This window comes from Sturnira hondurensis, unplaced genomic scaffold (assembly GCF_014824575.4).
Source record: "Sturnira hondurensis isolate 20B ecotype Veracruz unplaced genomic scaffold, ASM1482457v3 Scaffold0025168, whole genome shotgun sequence".
NCBI lineage: Eukaryota > Metazoa > Chordata > Mammalia > Chiroptera > Phyllostomidae > Sturnira > Sturnira hondurensis.
In genome coordinates this window covers 1,015,551-1,040,715 of record NW_028097799.1, presented here as the reverse complement: position 1 = coordinate 1,040,715, position 25,165 = coordinate 1,015,551, and the positions used below count along the sequence as shown (strand labels likewise).

The following is a 25,165-nucleotide window of genomic DNA, read 5'->3' as shown; positions in this document are numbered from 1 at the left end:
ATACATTATTAACTGCAATAAAGTGCAAGTGCCTGTTATAATGGCAACCAGTTAGGCAACTTAATATACACTAAAGACTAGCAATGAAAAGTAAAATGGTAAAATTTTTGCATCAGAAATAATGGAATAATCCAGCCATAAGACAAAACCATTAATGATAATATAATGGCAAGCTTCAAAAAATAATCGCAAAAGGCTATATAATATTTCTGTGAGTTGTGAATATTTCTGCCCCTTATGTCTTTGCCGTTTGTCTTTTTGACGTATTTTTACTTATATGAAACCATACCTTTCTACTTGAAATCTATTTAAGTTTAGTAAATTATACTTAGGTAATCTACTAATTCAGGAAAGAAATCTAGTTTATAAATTTATACTTCTTTAAAGTATAACTTTTCAAATTTTAACAATATATATATATAACTGACAGCTCTATGATTTTGCTTGCAACCAGAATTTAAATAACATTTAAAAATATATAGTTCCAAGTTATATCATTTTAGCAGAACTTCCAAAGAATTAAAATTTCCAACTTAGGTTTGCTCAGGAAAACTACAAGGCACCTTTTCATATCTTGCCACATAATTTTTAAACATTTGTGTTAATGAGTGGGAAATGAATAAATGAGTAAGGTGTTATGTCAATAAAGATCTAAAGTATTGGCGCCACCTAGTGAAATTTTATTCAGTCTTTTAATATATAAGAAGCTAATATGGCAACTTCATAAATTTTGCATTACTATATCAAAGAACTTCAACAAAAAATTGTTTCAATGTTATTATAAATTAAAGATTTCATTGATGTTAAGGAAGGTATTTTTTAAGAAATTATTGAAAAAGACAATATATATTCCTGTGAAAAATATGCAGGTTGAATAAAAGTTGTCTTTGTATTTTTTAATACAAGTTTGCAAAAGAGTATAAGCCATTGAAACAACATTGTATATACAACAGACTTAAATAGAACTCAAGGAATAATAAATTTAAAAACTCACAACCATTCATGTATATATTGTATTCATATTATTATACATTATATCTTTATACCATCAGAAAATGTTTAAATTCAAAGACCTAGAGTATACTTGTTTAATTATTTTACTGCTTTAAAACTTATCCTTCTAAAGCATAGAATAAATAGGAAGAAAGAGAAAACATAAAAATTCTTTCTCTAAATTCAAATTTTAAAATTAGACTGCTCATTTTTCTGATCTGTAATCAATTCATTAGAAAAGCATGAGTAAACATTATGTGTCTCACTCCTCTAACTACAGTTTTACCAAAAAACAGTAGAATGATTCTTGTCCTCTTAGAACAATGCTTTAATTGAGGACTAAGTTAAATACACTCTCAATATAATCCCATAAACAAGAAATAATGATATCCAAATTAGTCATCAGTCCAGACAAAAGAAAATCAAACTTACAGAGCTCTTACAAGTCAATAATAACAATACAAGTAATTCCGTTTTAAAATAGGCAAATGATCTGACTAGAAATTTCTCTAAAGAAGATATATTATGCTAAGTGAAACAAGCCAGGAGGTGAAAGAAAAATAGCATATGATATTACCTATAAGTGGAACTGTAACAAGGTGCAGCCAAGAGGGGGGCCCCCAAAAGGGATTTGGAATGGGGTCCAGAACTCAAGGTGTCCAGGAAATCTTAAGATGTCTTCACCTCTTCCCCCCGACAGGTGTGAGTTGGGGAAGGGACAAATGCAGCAGGGCCATTGAGAGCTGTTTTGTACAGCAATGACTTTACAGCTAACCTCTGTCATGATCATTTAACATATCTATAACCTTTAACTGGTTGCACAGATATGTTAAATAGCTGTGGCTAAGCTATGAGCCAAGGGGATGGAAGTGACTTCCACCCAAGATGTAACTGGGGGTAGGTCCCCCGAGTTACAGTGCCTGCGTGGGAGCTTGGAGAAGATTGGCTCCAGGACATGGGGCCACACCTGCCCAGACTCACAATGGCAGCCCAGTAAACTTGGAATAATACAGGAATGCTGGCAAGTGTAGCCAATTATAGGAGGAGTCGAAAATGAGGCTGCAAAGGAGGACTGGCACAGGGATTTAAACCCAGACACAGCAGCCACTGAAGGAGAGGGAGCCACACGGCTGTGGCAGTGCAGAGAGATAGCCATGTGCTTTTGGACAGAGTGGGGACCCCCAGAACTGGGGTAGAGAGAATCACCATGCGGCTTTAGCAGATGATCGCCACTTGGCTTTGCCAGAGTGGCAACCCTTCCCTCTCCACAGCTTTCTGGGGAGGTTCATGCAGTTTTGGCCAGAGTGCAGACCCCTGCAGCTCTGGTGAAGGAAAGAAGAGACTTTGCCTGGAAAGGTGGGCACAAAGAACTCTTGCCAGTAGACCATGAGAAGGTGCCGCATGGCTTTGGCTTTAATTGCAGATCCTGCGTGGACAGCGACCCACCAGATGGTGGCAGGAGCCTGGATACTGGATGTGTGCTTCTTTTCCTGAGTTACGGTACCCTGAATTAGGGCAGGGGGAGAAGGGAGCGCTGTGGGCATCTGTGGGTATCCAAAAGGACTTTGATATTTTAATGAGGGCATTGGGTCACTACTTTAAGTGTGTATAGCTTTAAATAAGACTTTCCTTTCCTTTTCACAAATCTCTGGCAGCATCAAGAGACGTCTTTCCTCTGGCTGTGGACAGTCAAGCCCAGTAGGTGATGCACATGGTATTAGTATACCATTCTTAGGGGGGCCCCTTGGACCTCTGTTCTGTAACAGAACCTAATCAACAAACAAACAAGCAAGCAAAATAGAACCAGAGACATGGAAATAAAGAACAAATTGACAGTGACCAGAGGGGATGAGGGAGGGGTTAACGGGGGAAAGAAGAGAAAGCATCAAGTCAAGGAACTTGTATATAAAGGACCCATGGAAAAGGATAATGCAGCCCTGCCTGGCATAGCTCAGTGGATTGAGCACAGGCCTGCAAACCATGGGATCGTGGTTCGATTCCCACTCAGGGCACATACCTGGGTCAGTTCCCGGCAGGGGACACACCAGAGGCAACCATACATTGAAATTTCTCTCTCTCTCTCTCTCTCCTTCCTTTCCCCTCTAAAGATAAATAAATAAAATATAGAAAAAAAATTTAAAAAAGACAATGCAGGTGGAGGATTAAATACAGGAGTGGGGTGGGCCCGGGGAGCGCTGGGGGGGGAGGGGACAACTGTAAGGGAACAACAATAAGATATTTTTTATAATACCTTTCTGGCATAATACCTCAGTTTTGAGGTTATGCAGACTAAATTAAATGTGACATGAATTAATTGCACAAAAAGAACTCTTTATAAGGTGACTCATTGTGGGAAATCCTGTGCCTTCCCCTTCGAGCACAAGTGTTGTACAAACAATGGTTTGCTATAAGAAACACACCAGTTTAGCCACCATTAGCATCTATATATACGTTGTGTTTAAAAATCAGCTGGTAAATCTGAAACACTGTAGAATGGATAAAAATTATTTTGTGGTCATAACTCTTTGTTGACCTAGAGTATTTTTTGCAGCATTTCTTATCATCAGAACCATGGTTAAAGTTTAAAACTGGAAGCAGCAGAAAGCTAGCTTGTAAAATTTATCCAAGTAGAGTGCAGGCTAGGTTGTCTTGGGAAAATAAACATTAAACTTACATGGGGAAATTTTTTTAAAAGAAGATATATAAATAGCCAGCAAAAGCATAAAAAGATATTCAACATCGTTAGTCTTTGGAAGTTCATTTGGTTTAGAAGAAAGCCAAAGTACAGGAAACCAAAAAAGAGAAGTATGAGAGGGTCAAACCAAAATGAGATTCCACCTCACACACACAAGGATGACTATCAAAGTTACAGAAAATAGGAAGTGTTGCAAAGATGTAGAGAAACTGGAACATTTAGACTTTGGCAGCTGCAATATACAGTGCACCTGCCTTGTAAAACCATCCCACTAAAAGTTAAACATAGAGTCGTAATATTATCTGGCCATTTCAACCCCAGGTATATACCCAAGAGAAATGAAAACATTTGCCCACAAAGAGACTTATATACTAATGTTCATGGCAGCATTGTTCTTATGCTCATTATTCTTGTGCTTTTATTTAGCATGTTATTATACTAATTATTTTCATTCTCAGCCCAAAAGCATAAACCACCTAAATGTCCATCAACTAGTACATTAATACATAAAATGTAGTATATTCATTCAATCAAATATTATTCAGCCATGAAAAGAAATAAAGTATTGATATATGCTACAACATAAAAAACATTGTGCCAAGTAAAAGAATTCAATCACAGAAGGAACCACATATATTGTGTGGTTCTATTTATGAAGCGTGCAGACAGGCAAATCTACAGAGACAGGAAGCAGATCAGTGATTGCCTAGAGCTGGGATGATTGGGGGCAAATGGGAAAGACTGCTAATTGGGGTGAGTTCAATAGGCTAAACAGATCGTGGTGATGGTTGTATAACTTCGAGTACACTAAAGCATTAAATTGTAGACTTCAAATGATGAATCGCATGACATGTGAATTATATCTCAAAAACTTGATTTTTTAAAGGCAAACTTGTAAATTTAAAAACTGAATAACATGAAAAAATGTTGGAAAACATTACATTCCTTCTTCCAGCATGTGTGGTAATTTTCCCTTAATAGGGACATAAAGGGAAGAGAATGCCCTGAATTAGCCAGAGCTAGAGCATTCAGAGAAAGAACTCTTTAAAAAGCTGAAAACCATAAAGGAAACCAAAGTATAGTAAGCCAAAAGAAATATGGAAGGGTTGATACAAGCCAGAAATCTGAGTGAGATCCAGGGTAGCAACAGAACGAACAATGGGCTCCATATAAATAAAGAATATTCTAAAATAGTTTCAAGGAATTATTGCCTACAACTAATTTTTACATATCATCTATTTTAGAAGTCCCTGAATCAGCTGAATTTAAAAGGCCGAGAAATAAAGTAAAGCTATTCAGCCTGTCCCACACCAAATTCATCAACTTTCCCAAGTCATACTTCCATTAGCTGCTGTTAATGTTGAGAGAAGTACTCCAAAATGTTGTTTCTTCATAACTTTTATAGCTGGTCACTTCTCCTTGCTTTTTTTTCCATTCCTGGGGCCCCAAGATTAAAATATTTCTTCAGTCTGTTTACTAGTAATTTTCTTTGTTCATAACAGCTATTGAAATTTCAGCAGCACTGACATATATCTTCCCCTATTTTCAATTTCTATTCACCTGCATTTGGGCAGCTCGGAAAAAAGGATATACAGAATAAGACGCAATATCCTGACATTATCTAACATCCAGGATCAAGCATTGACAAGAGAAGGCAGGACCTTCAGAGGCCATTTTGTCCCGTGCATTTTCTCTCCTTGCCTAGAGAAACCTCTCATGGGTAAGGGAGTAAAAAGAAAAGCAAAAGATCTTACAAATGTGTGCTTGAGAATGGGCCCTGAGACCTGCACTTTCTCATCCTAAGGCTGAGTGCTAAATTCAAGGGTGGGGAGGAGTGATTTACACCAGACAGGTTGTGACTCAGAAAAAAACCTATGTCTCACTTCCCAGGTGGCAGCTAGGAAAGTGGCAAACCACAGAGTTCATCCAACCTTCATCTAAATCCAGCCTAATGTAAGAAGAGTAGAATAGTAATGATTGTGAGTGCTTTCTAAATAGAACTCAAAAAATGTATAATTTTGTTTTTGTTTTTGTGTCTTCTTAATAATTTTTTTATTTAATTCATGTTCAAGTACAGCTTTCTGTCTTATATTCCCAACCCTGCCCGCCCCCGGCCCCATGCTCCCTATAATGTTTTTATCACCACTAAATCTCCACCTCAGCTACCCATAGGCACACATTGATAGTTTACCCAAACTAGTTCATATTATTGTCATTCTGTGTGACCAGTCGGAAAAAGAAAATACAATATGGTCTCACTTATATATGTAATCTAAAGAATAAAATAAATGCGCAAATAAAATTGAAATAGACCTGTGGAAGGGATTTCTCTCGCAAGTCCCCCCGGGTGCCACGGACGAAAGTGAATAATGGCTGAGACATGATGTGATCTGCTTGGGGAGGAGGAGTGGGCTGTGGCCAGTTTCTCAGGGGAGACAAAGGCCAGCAGAGTCCAGTTTCTCCGAGGAGAAAAAGGCCCTGAGCGCCTTTCTCCATAGCCTTTTATTGGGTTGTAATACACAGGAATGCAGGGCAGCAAGGATCAAACAGTAGATAACATTTCAAAGATATTTTAGGGCTTCAGAGTCTGAGTCAGTGTCTGTCAGGAAGAGAGTTGCAGAAACTTTGGGAGACATACTCATTTCCTCTCAGACCCTTATCATATGAATGAAAGTACTCTTAGCAGAGCAGATTTCACAGGTTTATCAGCAAGTCTTTGTGATGCCAGATTTTTCCCCAGGACATGCTCTAGCAAGGCAATGAGCTGCACCTCTCCCCAACAGGTATTCAGGCTTAAGGGGATTAGAGCCAGGAAGCACTTCTCCCAGAGGACATGGGGACTTGGGCTATGTCAAAGGGCAGGGTGTCCATTGCTCTTTGTTGCAGCCCCCCAAGTCCTTCCATGAAGGCCTCCCAAGTGATCGAGTCTGGCTTAGGTTGCCCCCCGCTGTGAGGGGTCTTACCCATCATTGACTTCCAACCAAGCTTTGGGGGCAGGGAGAGGAACTGAGGCAGCGTTTGCTACCAGAGACAAGCTTTGTCTCATTAGGCTCACATTCCAGAGGGCGTCCCTCGCCCTTAGCCACAAGGGGTACAGATACAATTCCTTAAGCCAGGCAGAGCGGTCTACAACATAGACCCATAGACACAGAGAGTAAACTGGTACTTGCCACAGAGGATGGGGAATTGGTGGACTGGGTGAAAGAGGTAAAGGGATTAAGAAGTACAAATTGGTAGTTACAAAATAATCACAGGGATGTAAAGTACAGCATAGGGCATATAGTCGATAATATGCCAAATACAAAAACTTGAGACAGAAGGCAAAACTTAGATCATAATAGTCCACAGCACAGAAATGGTCCAGTCCTTTTTTTAGTTGCTGTTTTTGATTTTCTTTCTTCCTTCCTTTCTTTTCTTTTCTTCCTTCCTTCCCTCCTTTCTTTCTTTCTTTTTTTGGTCAATGAAAGCCATAAGACTTGACTGCTTTCCATTCACCTTCCTTTCTCTTTTGGGGAAAATTTGACCACAACTCCTATCTCATGTTAATGGCATTGCCCCATCCCCAGTGGTCAACAAGATGACATGACACTGAGACTTCCTGTTAACGACCCTTAACTACTGCTATGAGACCAAACTACTTAACCAAACGATTGGTCATCAATGCATCCTTTGGACTGTTCAAAGAGAGAAACTATGGACAGAAAAAAAAAAGATGTTCTATGGAAAGTCACTTCACAGAGAGATCTGAACTTAAATTTCTAACTGAGCAGGTCATGGTGGATTGTCCTGTCTCAGGCTAACTTTTTAGTAAAAGGTTTATCTTTGCCTTAAACAAGCCATGTCTATTGTTTCTATACATTTAGTGTACCACATCTTTGAAATGTTTCTTTCAGACCTCTCCTTCTCAGGTGTAAATTACCTCTTCAGACTCATTGTTCTAAGAAGTAACCACCCTCAAAACCGCAAATACCTTAACTATTCTGTAATCCAATCCCACCTTGCTTTCTCCCACTTTAACGTGATCTTTCTTACATCCACCCTCAACTCCCAGTGCATAATAGAAGCTGCAAAACTATTATTCTCAGAAGCATTTGAGATCTCGCTCCCTGACATCAGTTTGACTCAAAAAAACTTTTATAAAAATCAAAACAAAGAATCCCACTTTAAATACAGACACATATAGACGAAAAGTAACTGGATGGGGGAAAAACATACCAGGCTAACACTAATCAAAAGAAAGCAAGTGTAGCTACACTAATTTCAGACCAGAGCAGACATCAAAAAGGTATAGGGTAAAAGAGGTCAAATTTCCAAAAAGACATAAAAATTCTTAATGTGTATATGCCTAACAAAAGGGCAGCTATATGAAACAAAAACTGATAGAATTGCAAGAAGAAATAGATTAACCCATTATCACAGTTGGAAACTTCAAACTCCTCCCTCAGAAATGGACAAACCAGCAGACATAAGGATATAGTTAAATTCAGTAATACCATTAGTCAAGTAGATATAATTGAAAGCATTTATAACATTGAAAGTATACATATGAAAATCTAAGTTTCCACCTCAGGAAAAATTTTAAATAGCAGAAGAAAAGAATAAAAACTAGAGCAGAAATCAATAAAATTAAAAACAATAAATGAGTAAAGACAATCAATGAAGCCAAATTTAGTTCTTTGAAAAAATCAGTAAAAATCTATAACTCTCTAGCCAGGCAAGCTAAGAAAAAAATAAAAAGAAGACACAAATTACTAAAACTAGATGAAGGAGAGGATATCACTACAGATCTCATAGACATTAAAATGATAATCAATGAATATTGTGAACAACACTATGCCCACATATTTGAAAACTTAGATTAAATGGACAAATTCCATGAAAAACTCAACTTGACAAACTCACACAAAAAGAAACAGATGATCTGAATGTATCTATATCTATTAAAGAAATTAATCAATAATTAATAAATTTCCAAAACCAGGGCCAGATGGGTTCACTGGTGAAATCTACCAAACATTTAAGAAAGAAGTTTACAATCTCTCTTAGAGGATAAAAGCAGAGGAAATACTTCCTAACACACTCTATGAGACCAGCATTATCCAGTACCAAAACTCTAACCGATCACAGGTCCAGCTGCCTGGACAATGAAAGCCAAATTCGTGAGTCAGGTGCTGCTGAGAAGTAAAGTGGTTTATTCAGATTCCAGCAATGTGAGAAGATGGGAGACTCACGTTCCAAAGCCATCTTAACATCTCAGTGTAGGCAGTTTTTGTAAGGAGAGAGAGGGAAAGCAGCACAAAGAGATCAAGGGAATGGGGTTGAAAGTTCTCTACATGTAGACCAGCACAGTGCATTCTGATAAGGACCCTGAAATTGGTCAAATGATGCTTTGGTTTGCATCACCATGGTTTTCGTCTTCCTGGCTTTATATCATCTTGGTTTTATATTGGGAGGTCAGCAAACATCCTGGAGCTGAAAATGCCTGAAGGTCAGAGTCATTATCTTTTCAAGGTAATTCCTAGAATTCTTATACAAATGTGCTCTTTATCTACAAGCTACTTATTAGCAAGAGTCAACATTTACAGAAACAATGTCAAAAGAATGCTAGAGTGGCCTTGACTGGTGTGGTTCAGTTGGTTGGGCATTGTCCCACAAAGCAAAAGTTCTCCTGTTAAATTCCCAGTCAGGACACATGCCTAGGTTGTGGGTTCAGTCCCTGTTGTGGGCATATATGAGAGACAGCTGACTGATGTTTCTTTCCACATTGATGTTTCTGTCCCTCTCTCTTTCCTTCTCTTTCCCTCTCTCTAAAAAATAAATAAATTTTTAAAAATACAATGGTGGGGTGAGTTACAATTCCCCATTCTTACAAAACCATACAACAACATCGCAAGTAAAGAAAACTACAGACCAGCTCTGGCTGGGTATTTCAGTTAGTTAGAGCTGATATAGTCCCAATATGCCAAGGTTGTGGGTTCAATTCTTGGTCAGGGCACATACAAGAATCAACCAATGAAGGCATAAATAAGCAGAATAACTAATCATTGTTTCTCTCTCTCTCTCTCTCTCTCTCTGTCCATATCTCTATCTCTCTCCCCTCCCTCCTCCTTCTTCTTTCTCTCTCTCAAAATCAATAAACAAAAATGTTTTAAAAATACTACAGACCAGTATATCTCCTGATTCTAAATTAACACTTAATAACCTGTACGAGAATTGTAACTGTTATTCTAAGAAAAAATTATACTATATTATTCTGTTATTGTTCTAGTATTTCTATAAATAGTGTGTTTCATTGCTGATTAATATTCAAAGGAGGACCAAGGAAATCAAATGCAGACAAAATTCTTGATAAAATAGTTACTGATTTTTCAACTGAGAATCATATATTTTTTACTCTAAAAGTATCCATTTTTAAATGTTATCTGACAATCTTTATGTTATTAAGTTTAAGCATAATAACTTACTAAAGGGAAAAATTTCAGGGTTTTATTTGCCTGCAAGTTCCAAATGAGTAAACTGAAATATAGCCACAAAAGAAAACATATTTAATGGAAAGTTAGGCTTTATATCAAGAAATATACATGATCCAGAATAAGGAAAATGAAAATCTTACTACACACAAATCAGACTACACCGAGAATTTTAGTTTAGTTCTAGTACCATTTGCTTTTTAAAAAAGATTCACAAACTGAAAGAGATCCCTTGATAACTTCGATGGAAAATAAGTTATTATGATGTTAAATAATGAACACAGATGTATTTAGAACATTAATGCTTACAAATACAGATAAAAGGAAATTGAAAAGAAGTCATAGGGAAAGAAAGAGTAAGTAGGTAGTGGGCAGGTAAAAAGGAAATTTTAAGAAACAGTTGTCCACTGTTGAAACAAAAAACTCCTGGGGTTGCTGAGCTCTTTACCATAACAGATGTTCGAGCAGAGAGAGGTGACTTGATGAAGAGTTTAGGTTCAGATTCACTCACAATATTCACTGAATGACAACCACCTCCAGTAGATCCAAGTACTGTAATCTTGTCAGAATAAGATTCAATGATGCTGAAACCTAGAAAGTAGATGAAATAGCTACTTTTCAACTTACCTCTTTTTCCTCCTGCGATTTTATTATTCCATTAAAACGTGGGAGATGTGAGCATAAATTTTTCTGTTGGTCTTTCTTGATGTTAACATTTTCATAATGTGGTGTCTTTTTCCTTCAAAAAATCAAGAAAAAAATTGAGGAGTTCTCAATCCCAAATATATAAATATCTATATAAGCTAAGGGGATTTTTTACAACATTTTCTGCTTAAAAAAAGCGTGCAATAATAATATTATCTGAATGTGTTAGGCCAATATAATCTGAATTTTATAAAACATACTTATTTATTTTGGTGAGTAGCTCTGCATTTTCCAACTCAGAGCATTGTAAGTCCACTGTAATGATGACATCCAAAAGAAAATACGATGTGGAATTTATGTCATGAGTTTAAATTAAAAGCTACTAAAAAACTTTCCTGTGTATTCTATTTATGATTTTTAAAATCTTTAAAATTTAAAATTCTTTAGTATTTCAATTATTACTAAAATAATAGGAAAAATAATCCTATGCTATTTATATCATAAAATCCAGAAAGGAGCATAAAGAAAGATCTTTGAAAATGAAAGGGAAGCTTATTATCATTGAAATTTACACAACCTCAAGAAAGAATAAAAAACCAAGTAAACAGTGATTAAAAGCACAAGCTTTGAAGGCAGACAGCCCGACGTGAATCCCAGCATTGCTATCTACTAGCTGTGTGACCTTAAACGAATCACCTAATTTCTCTAAGTGGTCAGATGAGATCCACCACCCGACTGGAAATAGTAACAAACAAATTTTAAGGTTGTAATGATTAAAGTAGATAATACATAAAAGTGCTTAATGCCTTACATACCCATAATAAGTACACAATAACTATTAGCGATTATTATTACAAGTACTATAGCTATACTGACTGCACTACTATTTTATTCTATTTATTGAACAGAATTTTTAAAAATCTCATAGGATGCACTTCAAGTGAACTAACCAGAACATAAGCAGATTAAAAAGCAGATAGTAGAAAAGCGTAAAACAAATGCTTAAGTTACATAACTAATTTCCTTTGACATTGCTATAATTTAAATATGCATTTAATATATCAGTTCACTGTTAAATTCTGACTTTATCCATTTTATATACAAATTCAATAAATGAACTTGCTTTCAAAACTTTAAATAGTTTTATAGATAACAAATTTATATTTGAGGCATCAGAAGAGTCACATATTATTTAGGTCTGTCTTTCCTAAACAGAGACCTGTGAGCTCATCTTTCCATTTACAGTGGACAAGCCTCTCCACTTTATATTGTATCAAGTCTCCCAGAATAATTCTGACTTGACCCAATAAAACAAAAGCCAAAAAGGGGGTAGAAAATTTCAGCCTCCAGAAGAAACCAAGACAACCTCATATAAAAGATACTGGGAAGGTATCAAAACCAAAGGACAGATATGGAAATGGTAATAACAGTAGTCTGGAATGGGAGCTGTCTGGACACATTCTCAGAAGCAAAAGTAAAAACACAAACCGAAGAAGAGAAGAAGCAGGGGGGAAAAAACAAAGATCAAAGAAAAAGTAACATTTAAAAATGGGAGTAAGACAAGGTTGGAGAAATAAAAAGCTGTTATAAAAATACTACCCAAGTGTCCATCAGTAGATGAGTTTATAAAACAATGATGGGACATTTACACAATGGATTACTACTCAGCTGTAAAAAGAAGAATGTTTTACCCTTTGTGAGAGTATAGATGGTCCTGGAGAACATTATGTTAAGTGAAATAAGCCAGGCAGAGAAAGACAGATACCCCATGATTTCACTTACATGTGGAATCTAATGAACAAACTCTACTAACAAGCAAAATAAAGACAGGCTCATAGATGCAGAGCAGATGTCAGCTAGCGTGTGGTGGGGGGCAGGTTATAGGAGGTGTGTTAGGAGGTGGAGGGACTGAACAAAAAGGAAAAAGGACTCATGGACATGGACAACAGTGTGGTGATTGTGGGGAGGAGGTAAATTTAAGGGGACTAAGAGGCAATGGAAAAACACAATGAAACAATTTTTAAAAAATACTACCACATAAAATCAGAACAACATGACCAGACAGAGTCCTGGTTATACCTGATACTTAGAAGTGTAGTGGAATGGATGAAAAACAATTGTCAGAGAACTACACACCTTACAAAAGGTTAATTTTGCTTTTTGCCAACTAAACCTCAGTAAAAGTGCTCAGGGAGGCAGGCAGATAAAGAGATGCATAGATAAGCAAACCAACCAAATTGGAAGGAAATGAGGGTAAGATTAGAATACTGAATAATAAATGCATATGTCATGGGAATGAGCATAGTTAAAGCATTTGATAGACTTAGTTTTCTTTGCAAGAATGACAAAGATAGTAAGTTTAGACCTCATTAGGCTAAATTATACATGTTAAATTTCTAGTGTAACTACTGAAAGAATAAAAATACAAAGTGTATATCCTATATTAGGAGAGTGAAAAGGACAATAGAGTATAAATTCCCCAAAACATGGACATGTTTTATTCTTTTTATTCTCCATTACTAAGTTTAGTACCAGCAGATAGCAAGAATTTAAACAATGTTTGTTCAATGAATAAACAACGGGAGTGTCCAACAAAAGTCTGAGCTGTATCTGCCACTGGTATATAGATGTATCTGAATCTGTCTACCAGACTAGTTGGATAGGTAACCACCGTGGGACTCCTTGTGAGAAAATTCATTCTATAAGAGAAAAAGAATAAGGCAGACAACATGAACCCTGTTAAAGAAATTAATGATGAAAATGCATGGTAGATTCCGAGTACAATATGGTATTTGTTACTCAGTTTTATCTTCCAGTGACCCTTGTCTAAGACCCTTCTCCCACTATAAAAGTAGGAGAAAGTGAAGACAGTTATTTTACCAGAAATGTATTTCCTAGTTAAATTTCATGAATATTATCTCAAGCCTATTGTTATGGTTCTTATCCACACCGAGAATACCTTCTAAATCTATCATGTAGTCAGAAGAATAAATACCAGAGCCAGGGACAAAAGGAAGAATCCTGAGTCAACTTGTTAAATATTTTCCCTGATCTTTTGATTGTTTTATAATATAATTAGAGACAGTATATTTTAGCACTTAGATGCATAATGTTATTTATTCTTGTTGACTTTTGCATGCCTCACTGATGAAATAGGTATAACAAGTGTGTAAGTACACAGAGACTTGTGAAGATCAAATGAGGTGATGCATGCAAAGCAGGGTAGCAGAGGATAGGACTCACAAAAAATAATAGCTTTCATATAGGTTGTTCCAAAATATGACACTTCTTAGAATTTTTATACTGATTTTTCATTTATAACAGCATAGGCTAGTCTAAATTATTAGAATACTTTATGTCAAAAACTACATTAAAGGTATACTATTTCTTTTTACTTACTGAACTATATCATACTGTCCAGGCCCAGGCCCTGACTTTATAAGGAACTCTAGTCTTCTAAAAGAGTTGCCAAAGTGTATTCCCTTGTATTTTAAAGTTGCACTGGAAAAACCCTATTAAAAAAAAGTGAAGATGAGATATAGCTTAAGTAAGTCATGAAATAATTTTTAACTTTATTTAAGTCTAAAGCTAAAGCAAGGATAACCTTAGCCAATGAGGTTTCATTGGTAAGTGATGATTGCAAGGAAAGTTATTACTGCTGTGCGCATCCCACACCCGAGTCAGCCCGCGCTCCCAGAGAAGGGCCTCTCATTTCAGCATGCCCTCAACCAGCAAGAACAGCTTTGTCCTCGGCAGTACATTCAGCAGCAAAAAGCCTTAATGGCAAAGAAAATGAGCTTCTTGGAATTTAAAAAAAGAAGGAGGCGGCAGAATAGTATGATTTAGGGAATGGGAAAGCCTATTTAAAAAGGACCCTAATTACCCCTGGCTGGTGTAGTTCAGTGGATTGAGTGCGGGCCTGCAAACCACACGATCATGGTTCGATTCCCAGTCAGGGCACATGCTTGGGTTGCAGGCCAGTTCCCAGCAGCGGACCAATGAGAGGCAACCATACATTGATATTTCTCTCTCTCTCTCTCCCTTCCCTTCTAAGATAAATAAATAAAATCTTTTTAAAAAATAACCTTAATTAAATAGAGATGATATTAACTTCAAGAAATTATATTAAAATTCAAACATCACCAACAGATATTAAATAACTTCTAATGACCTGCTATTTAAGATTATAACATATTCATGTAAAGTTTTGAAAGAGTGACAAATACATGACAATAAAAGAAACGCCGCTCCCATTTCATTTTATTATTAACGTTTAAGATCAAGACCAGTCTTTTAATGCCGAAGAGATTGTTTGTCACATAAGAAATAACAATTACCTTTTCTTTACATCTACTATAATAGATATTAAAATTAAGCATGACCCATTCATTAAAAAGTTCACTTTAGAGAAGTTAAAGCATGTGGTTTTGATAAATCTAATAAAATAACAAAGTATACAAGAACAGTAGCTTCTCTTATAGGAATTCTCTTCTGTTGTCCTAATACCTTCTAAATTGAGCAATCATTTAAGAACAGTTTAAAAACTCAATTTTTTAACAGATGGTAAAAAGTGAACTTCAATTTGTTTAATTAATTTTTAATTTATATCTATAAAAATAACTTTAAGATGAGCTTGAATTATTAAATATTCACTATATGAGATACTGAATAAAATCCCCATAATGTAAACTTATAGTTTAACTGCATGAAACAGTATGTCAATTGTTCTGGGTGACTATTAATGATTATAGAAGAGTGGACTCAATCTCTGTGACCATTATAATTAATTATAGAATAAATAGCAATATTTATGATAAAAAAAAATCCCAGTTTTAAATGGTTATTTAAACCCATATCTGCCCCATTCCCATCAAAATCTCAAAAGAAGTATATAAAACAGACAGGCATTATCAGGGCTACCCACTAAGAGAAGGTATCATTTGCATTTTAAATTTTGGGGAATTTCTGGAAACTATAGAAACTCAAACCAGAAAAAAAAAAAACCTCACTGCATATGGAAAGAACCTCATCTGAACCCTGTTAATGTCCCCAGAAAGACAAAGACTGGAAATAAGGATGGGCTTTTGGGTAGTGAGTAGGGAGCAATTCTCAGAGCTACCATACCCTTGGAGATCTGCGCCAGTGCCATTACTTGAAGTCATGAAAGACAATGCTAGCACCCACTCTATTCCTGGAATGCACGGTTGAAAATAATTGGAAGCGCTGCCATTAGCCCCTAACAAAGACAGATTTTCTAGTTAGGAAGGCGCCATTCCAGAAAGCTTGAGGCTGCCACAACAAAATTCAAGCTAAAGCTGAAGCAGCACTAAAAATCCCCCACTCTGTGAAAATATCTTTTACTTTGTAGAATGTACCACTAACAACCAGCCCTTGGATATTATAATATATGAACACAAAAAAATTAAACTTTCCCTTCAACACCCTCCTGATCTTTAAGAATTAAATAGGGGCCAACACAATGGCTGACAGAACTGTGATTTGCACAAAGTGAAACGGGACTTTTTTTATTCCTTTTCCATAGATGCAATCTCATAGAGAAATGGAATTATAGTTTTTTTAAAGGGTGCTCCTGATTTCCTTTTATTAAGTCCTCTTGTTTGTTCCTTGCTTAGGGTGGTGGCGGATGTTTGAGCTGAGAGAAACAGGGAGTTACCAGCTATATCCAAGTAAGATTCAGACATCTAGGAATGTCTGGTGAACAAATAAGAGCAAACCAGCCCCAAGGTGAATGTGAAACTAATTATATGGGAAGGAGTTAATCATGATGACCCTCACCAAGAAAGAAAATCTTAAGCATCAAGCGTGGCAATGAAACTACTGAGTGTTTCTGTTGAACAAATTTCCCTCCTAACAGACAGTCTGCAGTGGGTTTATGCCTTTGTCCTACACAGTGCAAAGGGACTATGAAAAAATGTAAAAGACCAGTCTCATAAAAACTCCGGTAAACATCAGTGCTGCATATGGACCATTCTAATAAAGAATACACAAACAAAGAAGAGCTTTATCCCGCCAACTTCCCTCAGCTCAGCAAACAGCTTTAGATCAAGTACTTAGGTGGAAAAGCCCAGCAGAGAGCACCATCTGGCAAGAGACTGATGAGTCTGGTGGAGCAGTAGCTGTCTCAGTGGACATGGACTTGTTCAGTGACAAGGTTGAGACAGCCCCTGAGGGCTGCTAGAAACACCTGGAAAGTAGAACTTTGCAGAAGGCTAGAGGTCCCCTACATCAATAAGAGACTACATACATTTGAGTTATGAATGTAACTGTAACTCTCTTTATACCACAATCTTGTGAAATTTGTCACATAAAAAAAAGAATTAATCCTTATTTCCACTAGGAATTTTTCCAGCACTGTAAATGGCCTCAAAGAGCTTAGATTATTGATATGCAAATCCCTTCCAATGAACTGTAACACAAAGAGTAGGAAGGTATTTTCCCCTCTTCACTTCAAATGTTCAGCTTTAACCAACTATGAAGCTACCACACTATAACGCACTATTAGTTTTTGATCCATTCATTTCCTGATGGGCACTTAGGTTGCTTCCAGTACTTGGTTATTGTAAATCATGCTGCTATGAACATTGGATCAAAAAACTATGGTACATTTACACAACGGAATTCTATGCAGCAGAAAGAAAGAACTCCTACCTTTTGTGGCAGCATGAATGGAACTGGAGAGCACTATACTAAGTGAAACAACCCAGGCAGTGAAAGTTAAATACCATATGATCTCACCATTAACAGGAATCTAATCAACAAAACAAACAAACAGGCCAAATATAACCAAAGACTTTGAAATTAAAAACAAACTGACAGTAACCAGAGGGAAGGGAGAAGGAATAATGGGGGCAAAGGGGTGAAGGGATTACAGGAACAGCTATAAAGGACACATGGACAAAAACAAGGGGGGTGGAGAAAGGGGAGGGAGGGAGGGATGGCTGGGGTGGTGGGGAGGGGTAGGGAGGAAGGTAGAAAACTGTACTTGAACAACAATAAAATTCAAAAGTCTTTAATAAAAAATACAAAAAAATTAATTTTCAAAAAGCACTATTAGTAGTAGTAATGTTTTAGTAGCACTCTTAATAGTAGTGGCATTATTATTACTCTTATAAGTAGGTTTTCTAGCTGATAACATGATTCCCAGCCTACACCCCTGTCAGTCTTAGAAAAATCATCACTATGAATAAAAATCGAAGGAGCTATCCCACTAATCTCTACAACACATACAGTAGAAATAAGGCAGTCAGATCATCCAAAGACTTTGGGTCTGGAGTGCAGAGACAAAAGCTGTATAACACCTAGCAGAGCAGCAAAGGAAAAATGCCACAGCCCGACACGTCCAGCAGAGCAGCAGATGATAGTAGGGAAGTATTTGGAGAAATCACAGCATCCACTAGAGCAGGTGAAAAGTAGTGTTAGGACACTGATAACCACAAAACGGATGCACCCTACAGAGCTTCAGGAAAAATGTCAAGCCACATAACACATTTTTTGTTAAAATAAATGTTCTAGCCCATCTTTCAAATGGAATTACCTAATACAGCCATGGATTTTAAAGTACATATACAGTTTTAATGGCAGAATGAGCAAAAGTACTCATTCATATTGTATTTTATTTTTACTTAGAAATGAAGCAGAATTTCATAATTGCACAGACTTTAGGCATAATCACTAGTGAAGTACACAAATGTGGAACTCTGTTCTCATATAATATAGACATGTTAGGTATAGTAAATATTTTATATATTTCAGGGAGAAGCATGTCTAATATATTGATTCACTACAGCCTATAGACTTAAAAACCTCATTTTAAAACAGAGCATTTTTATAAATAATCTTTTATATCACATACTTATAGGCTAAAAATACATATTAAGGTTTCTTAGTGACAAAATTGTGCCCAAAAAGCTTTCTTCAAGTTAAATCACATTATTGTGATTTTGTGGTTCAACTGTTAACAATGCTTAAGATAATCCAGTAGAAGGAAAGATTATGCACACACACACACCAATCAAGACACTAGCAAAATCCTTTTCCTGTGTATATGCTAAAATTTGTTCTATTTAAACCATTAGAATCAACAAGCACTTAACTCATTAACCTCAGCAGTACGCAAGTTAATTTAAAAGACTTTTAAGCATACAATAAAAAATGAAAAATTAATCGATGCACTCTCAACTCTAAATCATACTTATCTTATGTCAAGAAGTGTTGACAATACAAACATCAAGGTTATTGTCAACTTGTAAAATCATTAGTAAATAAAATATGGCTTAATTGAAGCAAACTCAGCATGGAGCTGCATTATTTTAAGTGAATGTTGTAACATAACTAGAAGAAGAATTGCTAACTGTCATTTGCGATGAAAATGAAATAAATGAAGTAGTGGCTATGCAATTTTCCCCCCAAGTCGTTTCCATAATTAAGCATGGAAATATAATTAATGAAGGATTAAAAGCCCCAAAGTACATCAATTTAAACACTAACAGACTGCCTTCCAGTGTCACCACACACAGGTGAGTTCCCAGCATGTTATCACTAGCAAATATGTCAGTGTCATACTTCCAACAGCAAACTTTGCTTGTGGAATCCACCTCTGAAAACTAAATGTCTAATGATTACCTGAGCTCTTCTAAAAAGACAGAGGGAGAAGCTAAAGTTATAATCCAAAATGTTATATAAAATAATTTATATACAAAATTTCTCTTTACATGTTAAATATAGCTAAAACATCAGTTGTTGGCTAGAGTCTTACAGAACTCTCAGTTTCAGAGTTGCCTCTGTTTACAAGCTATATAAGACAGCTTCAGCAGATGTTATTCACCAGTCCAGGGAAGAACCACAATGATCACCCAACTATTGGATTATTATATTAACTTTCTATTAACAGTCACATCTGGAAACTGAGCCTGTACATAGTATCATCTCAAAAAGCAGCTTAAAAACAGCATTGTCAGAAATTTGGTTAAGATTTGAATTAATATCACTGTACTATCACCTTCATAGTTGTCTGTGAGAAACCTGTGGCATTTTTCTTTCTGAAAGAACAAGAAAATTAAGCTTTTGGCTACAGAGTTTGCCATCTTATCTCTAGTTCTCTCAAATTCAAGCTGGAGATTTCAGAAAACAATTCAATTCAAGTTAAATTTTACTAAATCTTCTTGTGAACTTAGTCTAAAGACTAAGTTATTCTTTAATATATGTATAAATCTATTTTAATGTTTTCTTAAGCTAGATCTAGATTTTTATTCTAATAAATACAAGTTGGATTGACTCAATAATTACTAAAATAAGTCATAAAAATTTGTACTTATTGAAATCATGGATAAATTTTCTTTTTATTTGTCTTCTATTAATAATAATTTAGCCAGGATGAAATCAAATGTTACATATCAAGCTAATGTTTATCCATATGTGAAAAGGTTTTATATATCTGGGGAAGCATGGAGGTCTTATTCTGGCCTTCTAATGCATGATATATTATTCCAAAATGAAGAAACACTATACATAAAAATAAAATTTTAAAGCAAGAGTAACATTTTGAGGTGTAAGTTAAAAGCAATGACAGAAGTTTTAAAACATTTTAAATGATAGAATTTGGCAACTCTGAAAATCAGAATCTTCCTTACTCCAAGAAGTTTTTTGGGGCAGGAGGTGGTTTGTTCATGTGTTTAATGATTTTCCTGGACTAATTCTTTAAATTCTGTATTCATCATGTGTGGCCACTGAAGCCTCAGACTGGTTAGCTGAATAGCCACATAATGCTTGGAGAGAGGTTTCCTTAAATGCCTTGAACCAATAAATCTCCAACCTTTGTATAGGTGCTCTGTGTATGCATTGAGGCACACCTTTAACACTCAAGTAGGCCTTTAAAATTTGCCTTAGCTTTCACTTCCTGCTTGTGTTAAGCCTCAAGGTCACATAGAGGTAAGAGTTTTGTACCACCTGAAGTTTGTTTTTTTGCAGGATGGGTTAGTAATTCTGTAACTACTGTCAGAGATCTATAGGATTAAGCAAATAAGTAAATATATTGAGGATAAGGGGAGCCAGGGTTCTCATTGTGGGAGAAGTGAATTTCAATACGAAAACGGAAAGACCAGAAAAAACCTGTGGTGTCCAATTGGAATTGGAGAAATCAGTATAAACTCAGTCTTAACAGGTAGAGAAGAAATATATTCTAATATATTTCTAACTTTGTCCTAAAAGAAATGACAACCCAGTAGCAATGCATGTACATGGTGCACTGATCTTTTATGGAAAAAGCATTTTCTCGTAAGTGGGAATAGGGCTTTTTGAAGAAATGGCTGATTCCAAGGCCAGCACAGGGAAAGAAGTGAGATAAACCTGAAATGTCTTATTGTGCCAGAAGGTAAGGAAATGCTCAAAGAATGATGGCGGTGTGTCAAAAAAGACACAAGAAGCAGTTTGGAAGGGCTTCCAAAAGACAAACCTGAGGTAATTTCATCTCAAAATAAGTAACAAATAATAAATTACAACTCTTTGAGTAAAACAAGAATTCTGAATCCATACTTATATAATACATAAATGAGAAAGAAGATACATTTCTTCATTATAGTAAAGTGACAACAAATAAATGAGAAAAAGATGAAATTAGAAAATCACCATTTGATAAACATCACAATAAAACTGATTCAGTTATCATCAATGGATGTTATATTGATCAAGAATAAAGTATTTACCTATTCTTAAAGTAACTCTACTAAAATATTTATAAATATTTTAAAAATAGTAACTTTACAGTAAATAAACCTGGAACACACCACTTCAAATAAATAATGCCAGTTACAAGACAGATATCCTGTGCTTTTTATGTTGTGCACTGAGAAGGATACATTGTTTCTATAGTATTTCTACCAAAATATATAAACTTATTCTAATCATGAGAAAATACAAGGTCTGTCCAGAAGGTATCCAGCCATGTACTATGAACGATAGAGACATTTGTTGAAGATGCAAGATACAAGAAACATTAGCACTCAGTCCCCTTCAAAGTAGGCACTTTGGGACCTCACCCAGTTCTCCCAATTGCCATTGGTTGCCCCATCATATTTTTCTGAATCTCATCAACAATCTGAAATCTCTTCTCTTTCAAAGGTGATTCCAGTTTTAAGAAAAGCCAGAAGTCACAGGGTGCCAAATTTGGGCTGTAGGGTGATTCACCTGGATGAATTGATGTTTCACCAAAAAACTCTGCATGAAATGTGATACATGAGCAGGCACATTGTCATGATGAAGCTGCCAATCACTAGTTGCCTGTAGCTGCAGCCTTCTCTATCATCCAAATAGTTTCCACAAAGGGATGTTCAAGCTTAACACAAAATTCGATGCATATTTGTTGCTCTACTCAGTCATTTTGAATGCAACAGTCACACAGTACATAAGCTCACTCAATGGTGTCTACCACCCCCACCGACTAGTACAGTGAAGTCTTCATTGTTCACACATGCACATTCCAACAACTCTCCTTGGCTGCCAGGTTACATCAATGTTCTACAAACCATTCTTGTTATATTAACAATGGCTGGATGTTTCTGGACAGACCTCTACACAGCCTCCAAATTGAGACATCGTCTACAAAATAAATAGCTCATACTCTTCAAAAATGTAAGGTTACAAAAGACAAAGACTGAAGAACTGTTCCTAACTGGACTCCAGACAAAAAAAAAATTGTAAGATCATTAAGGTAATTAGCAATATTTTCAAAAGATTCATAAATTACATAATAATATTATATGAATAAAAATTTCCTGATAATTGTAGTTATAAAATAAAATGTCTTGTTCTTGGGATATTTACATTGAAGTACTTAGAGATAAAGGAGCATTATGTCTTAAATGTACTTTCTAATTTCTTAATCAAAATAATAATATAAATATATGAGGAGATAAAATGCTAAAGCAAATGCAATAAAGTATTAACTGCAGGATATGAGTGAATGGTATATGAGAATTCTTTGTATTATGCTTGTAACTTTTATATCAGTCTAAAACTATTTTAAAATAGAAATTCTTTTTTAAAAAAGAAACTTACTAACTGGAAACGATAAATGAATTACATCTAATACATATATATGGTTAAAACTAAAAAATATACATTAAGTAAAACAGTAAACTACCTATATACCAGATGATATCATTTAGTCATATTTTTAAATCATACAACAATATGGAGTTATACATGTATGTGATAAAAATTTAGTGTTTAGCAAAAGGGAAAGAATGAAGGGAGGAAAATTAGAAAGGGTAATAATTATATTAATTTTAAAATATATCTAATTCACCCTGGCTGGTGTAGCTCAGTGGATTGAGCACAGGCCTGTGAACCAGAGGATCGTGGTTCAATTCCCAGTCAGGGCACATGCCTGGGTTGCAGGCTGGTTCCCTGCAGGTCAACTCCCAGCAGGGGACACATGAAAGGCAACCATACATTGATGTTTCTCTCCCTCTATCCCTCCCCTCTAAAGATAAATAAATAAATAAAATCTTAAAAAAAATATATATATATATCTAATTCAAGTGTAGTAAAATTTTATGTGTTATATGTGATGGAGTATATATGGTATCTTTTATTATGTTTGTACTATTAAATGTGTAATTATATAAATTACAATAAAATATTTTAAGAAAAAAACTTTTAACAATTCAAAGGATCTAAGACCCAAGAATGCCTTTGTATGCCTATTGCCACAAGCCAGATGGTTTCTGAAGGTGCTGAAGCTTACTTAGCTAAGCCCAAAGTTGGAGACATAACCAAACAAAAACTACTGGTAGTGAAGATCAAGCCAGATCCTGAGAGTGCCTATTCTTTGCACAAGGTGTTGCTTCTGCCTCTTCTTAAATCTACTCTTATTTTTGCCACTTTTCCCACTAGGATTACTTTTTCCAGATCTCATAAAAGTGTGAAAATACAACAGGTCCAAAGCACTATATATTTTTTTCTTCTAATTAAGCAAAACCAGACATATCATCCATCTTATTTATTATCTTTATTCATTCGTAACTCACACACTTCAACTGGCTGAATGAAATCTTCTTTGAACTCCAACCAGGTTTGAAATTTAAACATGGATGAGATGAATCTAATATATTATGCTTGATATTTTAATCCAAGAAATTCCTTATCTTTTTTATAATCATTTATGAAATAAATAATACAGTCAGATTCAAATTCTTTTAAAATAAAATGCTCTTTTTCACTTTTAAATTCAAGGAAAGAATATCTGTGTATTGCCTATGATTATAGTTTACAGCAGTGACTTCTAGTAGGTTAAACCTATTTTCTTTTCTCCCTTGATTGAGTAAGACGATAGGCCCCAGCCTCTTTGACAGTTAAGTGTGTCCATGTAACAAAACTTCCACACTCAGGCCTGCCCCACGGAAACCTCCCACTAGCAGTCCTCCACCCTCTATGCCCTTGTGCCAGCTGGATGCAGATGACAAGGGCCCAGGGGATGACAGTGACACAAATGGAACAAGCCTGTGTCCCTGAATCTCTACTTGAAAGAAAATCTCCTAACAAGGATTGCCCACATAATTGAGAAAAAAATAATTTCTATTATGTTAATCCACTAAGATTTGGGGTTCTATTTGTCACCACAGTCAGTGTTCTATGGCTAAACATGCATAATCATAACTTTCCAACTGTCAATATGAAATGCTTTATACTTACAAATTGAGGTTTATAGTACGCTGGACCTAGTGTGCTATCACTAGCAGGTGGAAACTGTCTTACAATACTGTCATCATCATTAATATCATAACCATATGACTGTCCACAGGAAGGAATTGAAGGAACATGAATGCTTCTGAAAGCTGAAGGTGACCTTGAAATTTTCTGTAAGAAAACATTTTGTATTATTTACTCAAAGGCAAGAGGAGTAGGAATGAAGTACCAAATATTAAAATTTTTTAAAAGGCAACTATTAAATACTGACTTAGTGAGTTACATAATCTAAATCAAAAATGTTTTTGATCTATAAAAGCAATCTAAGGAAGTAGATTCAAGTCTCACATCATCATATAACCCAAGATAACACATACCATTACTACTACAGCCACCTTCAGAGATAAGGAGTCTCTCTCCCTTGGCTCGGCTATTTATCTTGCTTAATAATAAAAACAGACATTCATTCCTATAGTCACATCGACAATCAACATCACTCATGCTATGCTATCATACTATCTGCCGGGAGAAAACAAACTTCTTTTCTGCAACATTTCCCAACTTCATTCCTTCCCAACTCCTGACTCATCTCCATCATACTGGCCCCTCTTATAACTATCCTAATTATGCAGACTATGTAGCAAGAAAAATGTCTATG

At 35.7% G+C, this 25,165-nt stretch overlaps 1 protein-coding gene across 1 annotated transcript in view; it reads right to left on the bottom strand.

Moving 5' to 3' along the window:
* The window catches only part of STPG2 (sperm tail PG-rich repeat containing 2), a 196,062-nt gene that overhangs the window by 147,123 nt on the left and 23,774 nt on the right, over positions 1-25,165 (bottom strand). The window contains exons 3-5 of the mRNA XM_037039115.1: positions 24,514-24,678; positions 14,203-14,315; positions 10,786-10,897 (exon numbers count right to left, since the gene is read on the bottom strand). Coding sequence (XP_036895010.1) covers positions 10,786-10,897; positions 14,203-14,315; positions 24,514-24,678 — 390 coding nt within the window. The remainder of the gene's footprint in view (positions 1-10,785; positions 10,898-14,202; positions 14,316-24,513; positions 24,679-25,165) is intronic.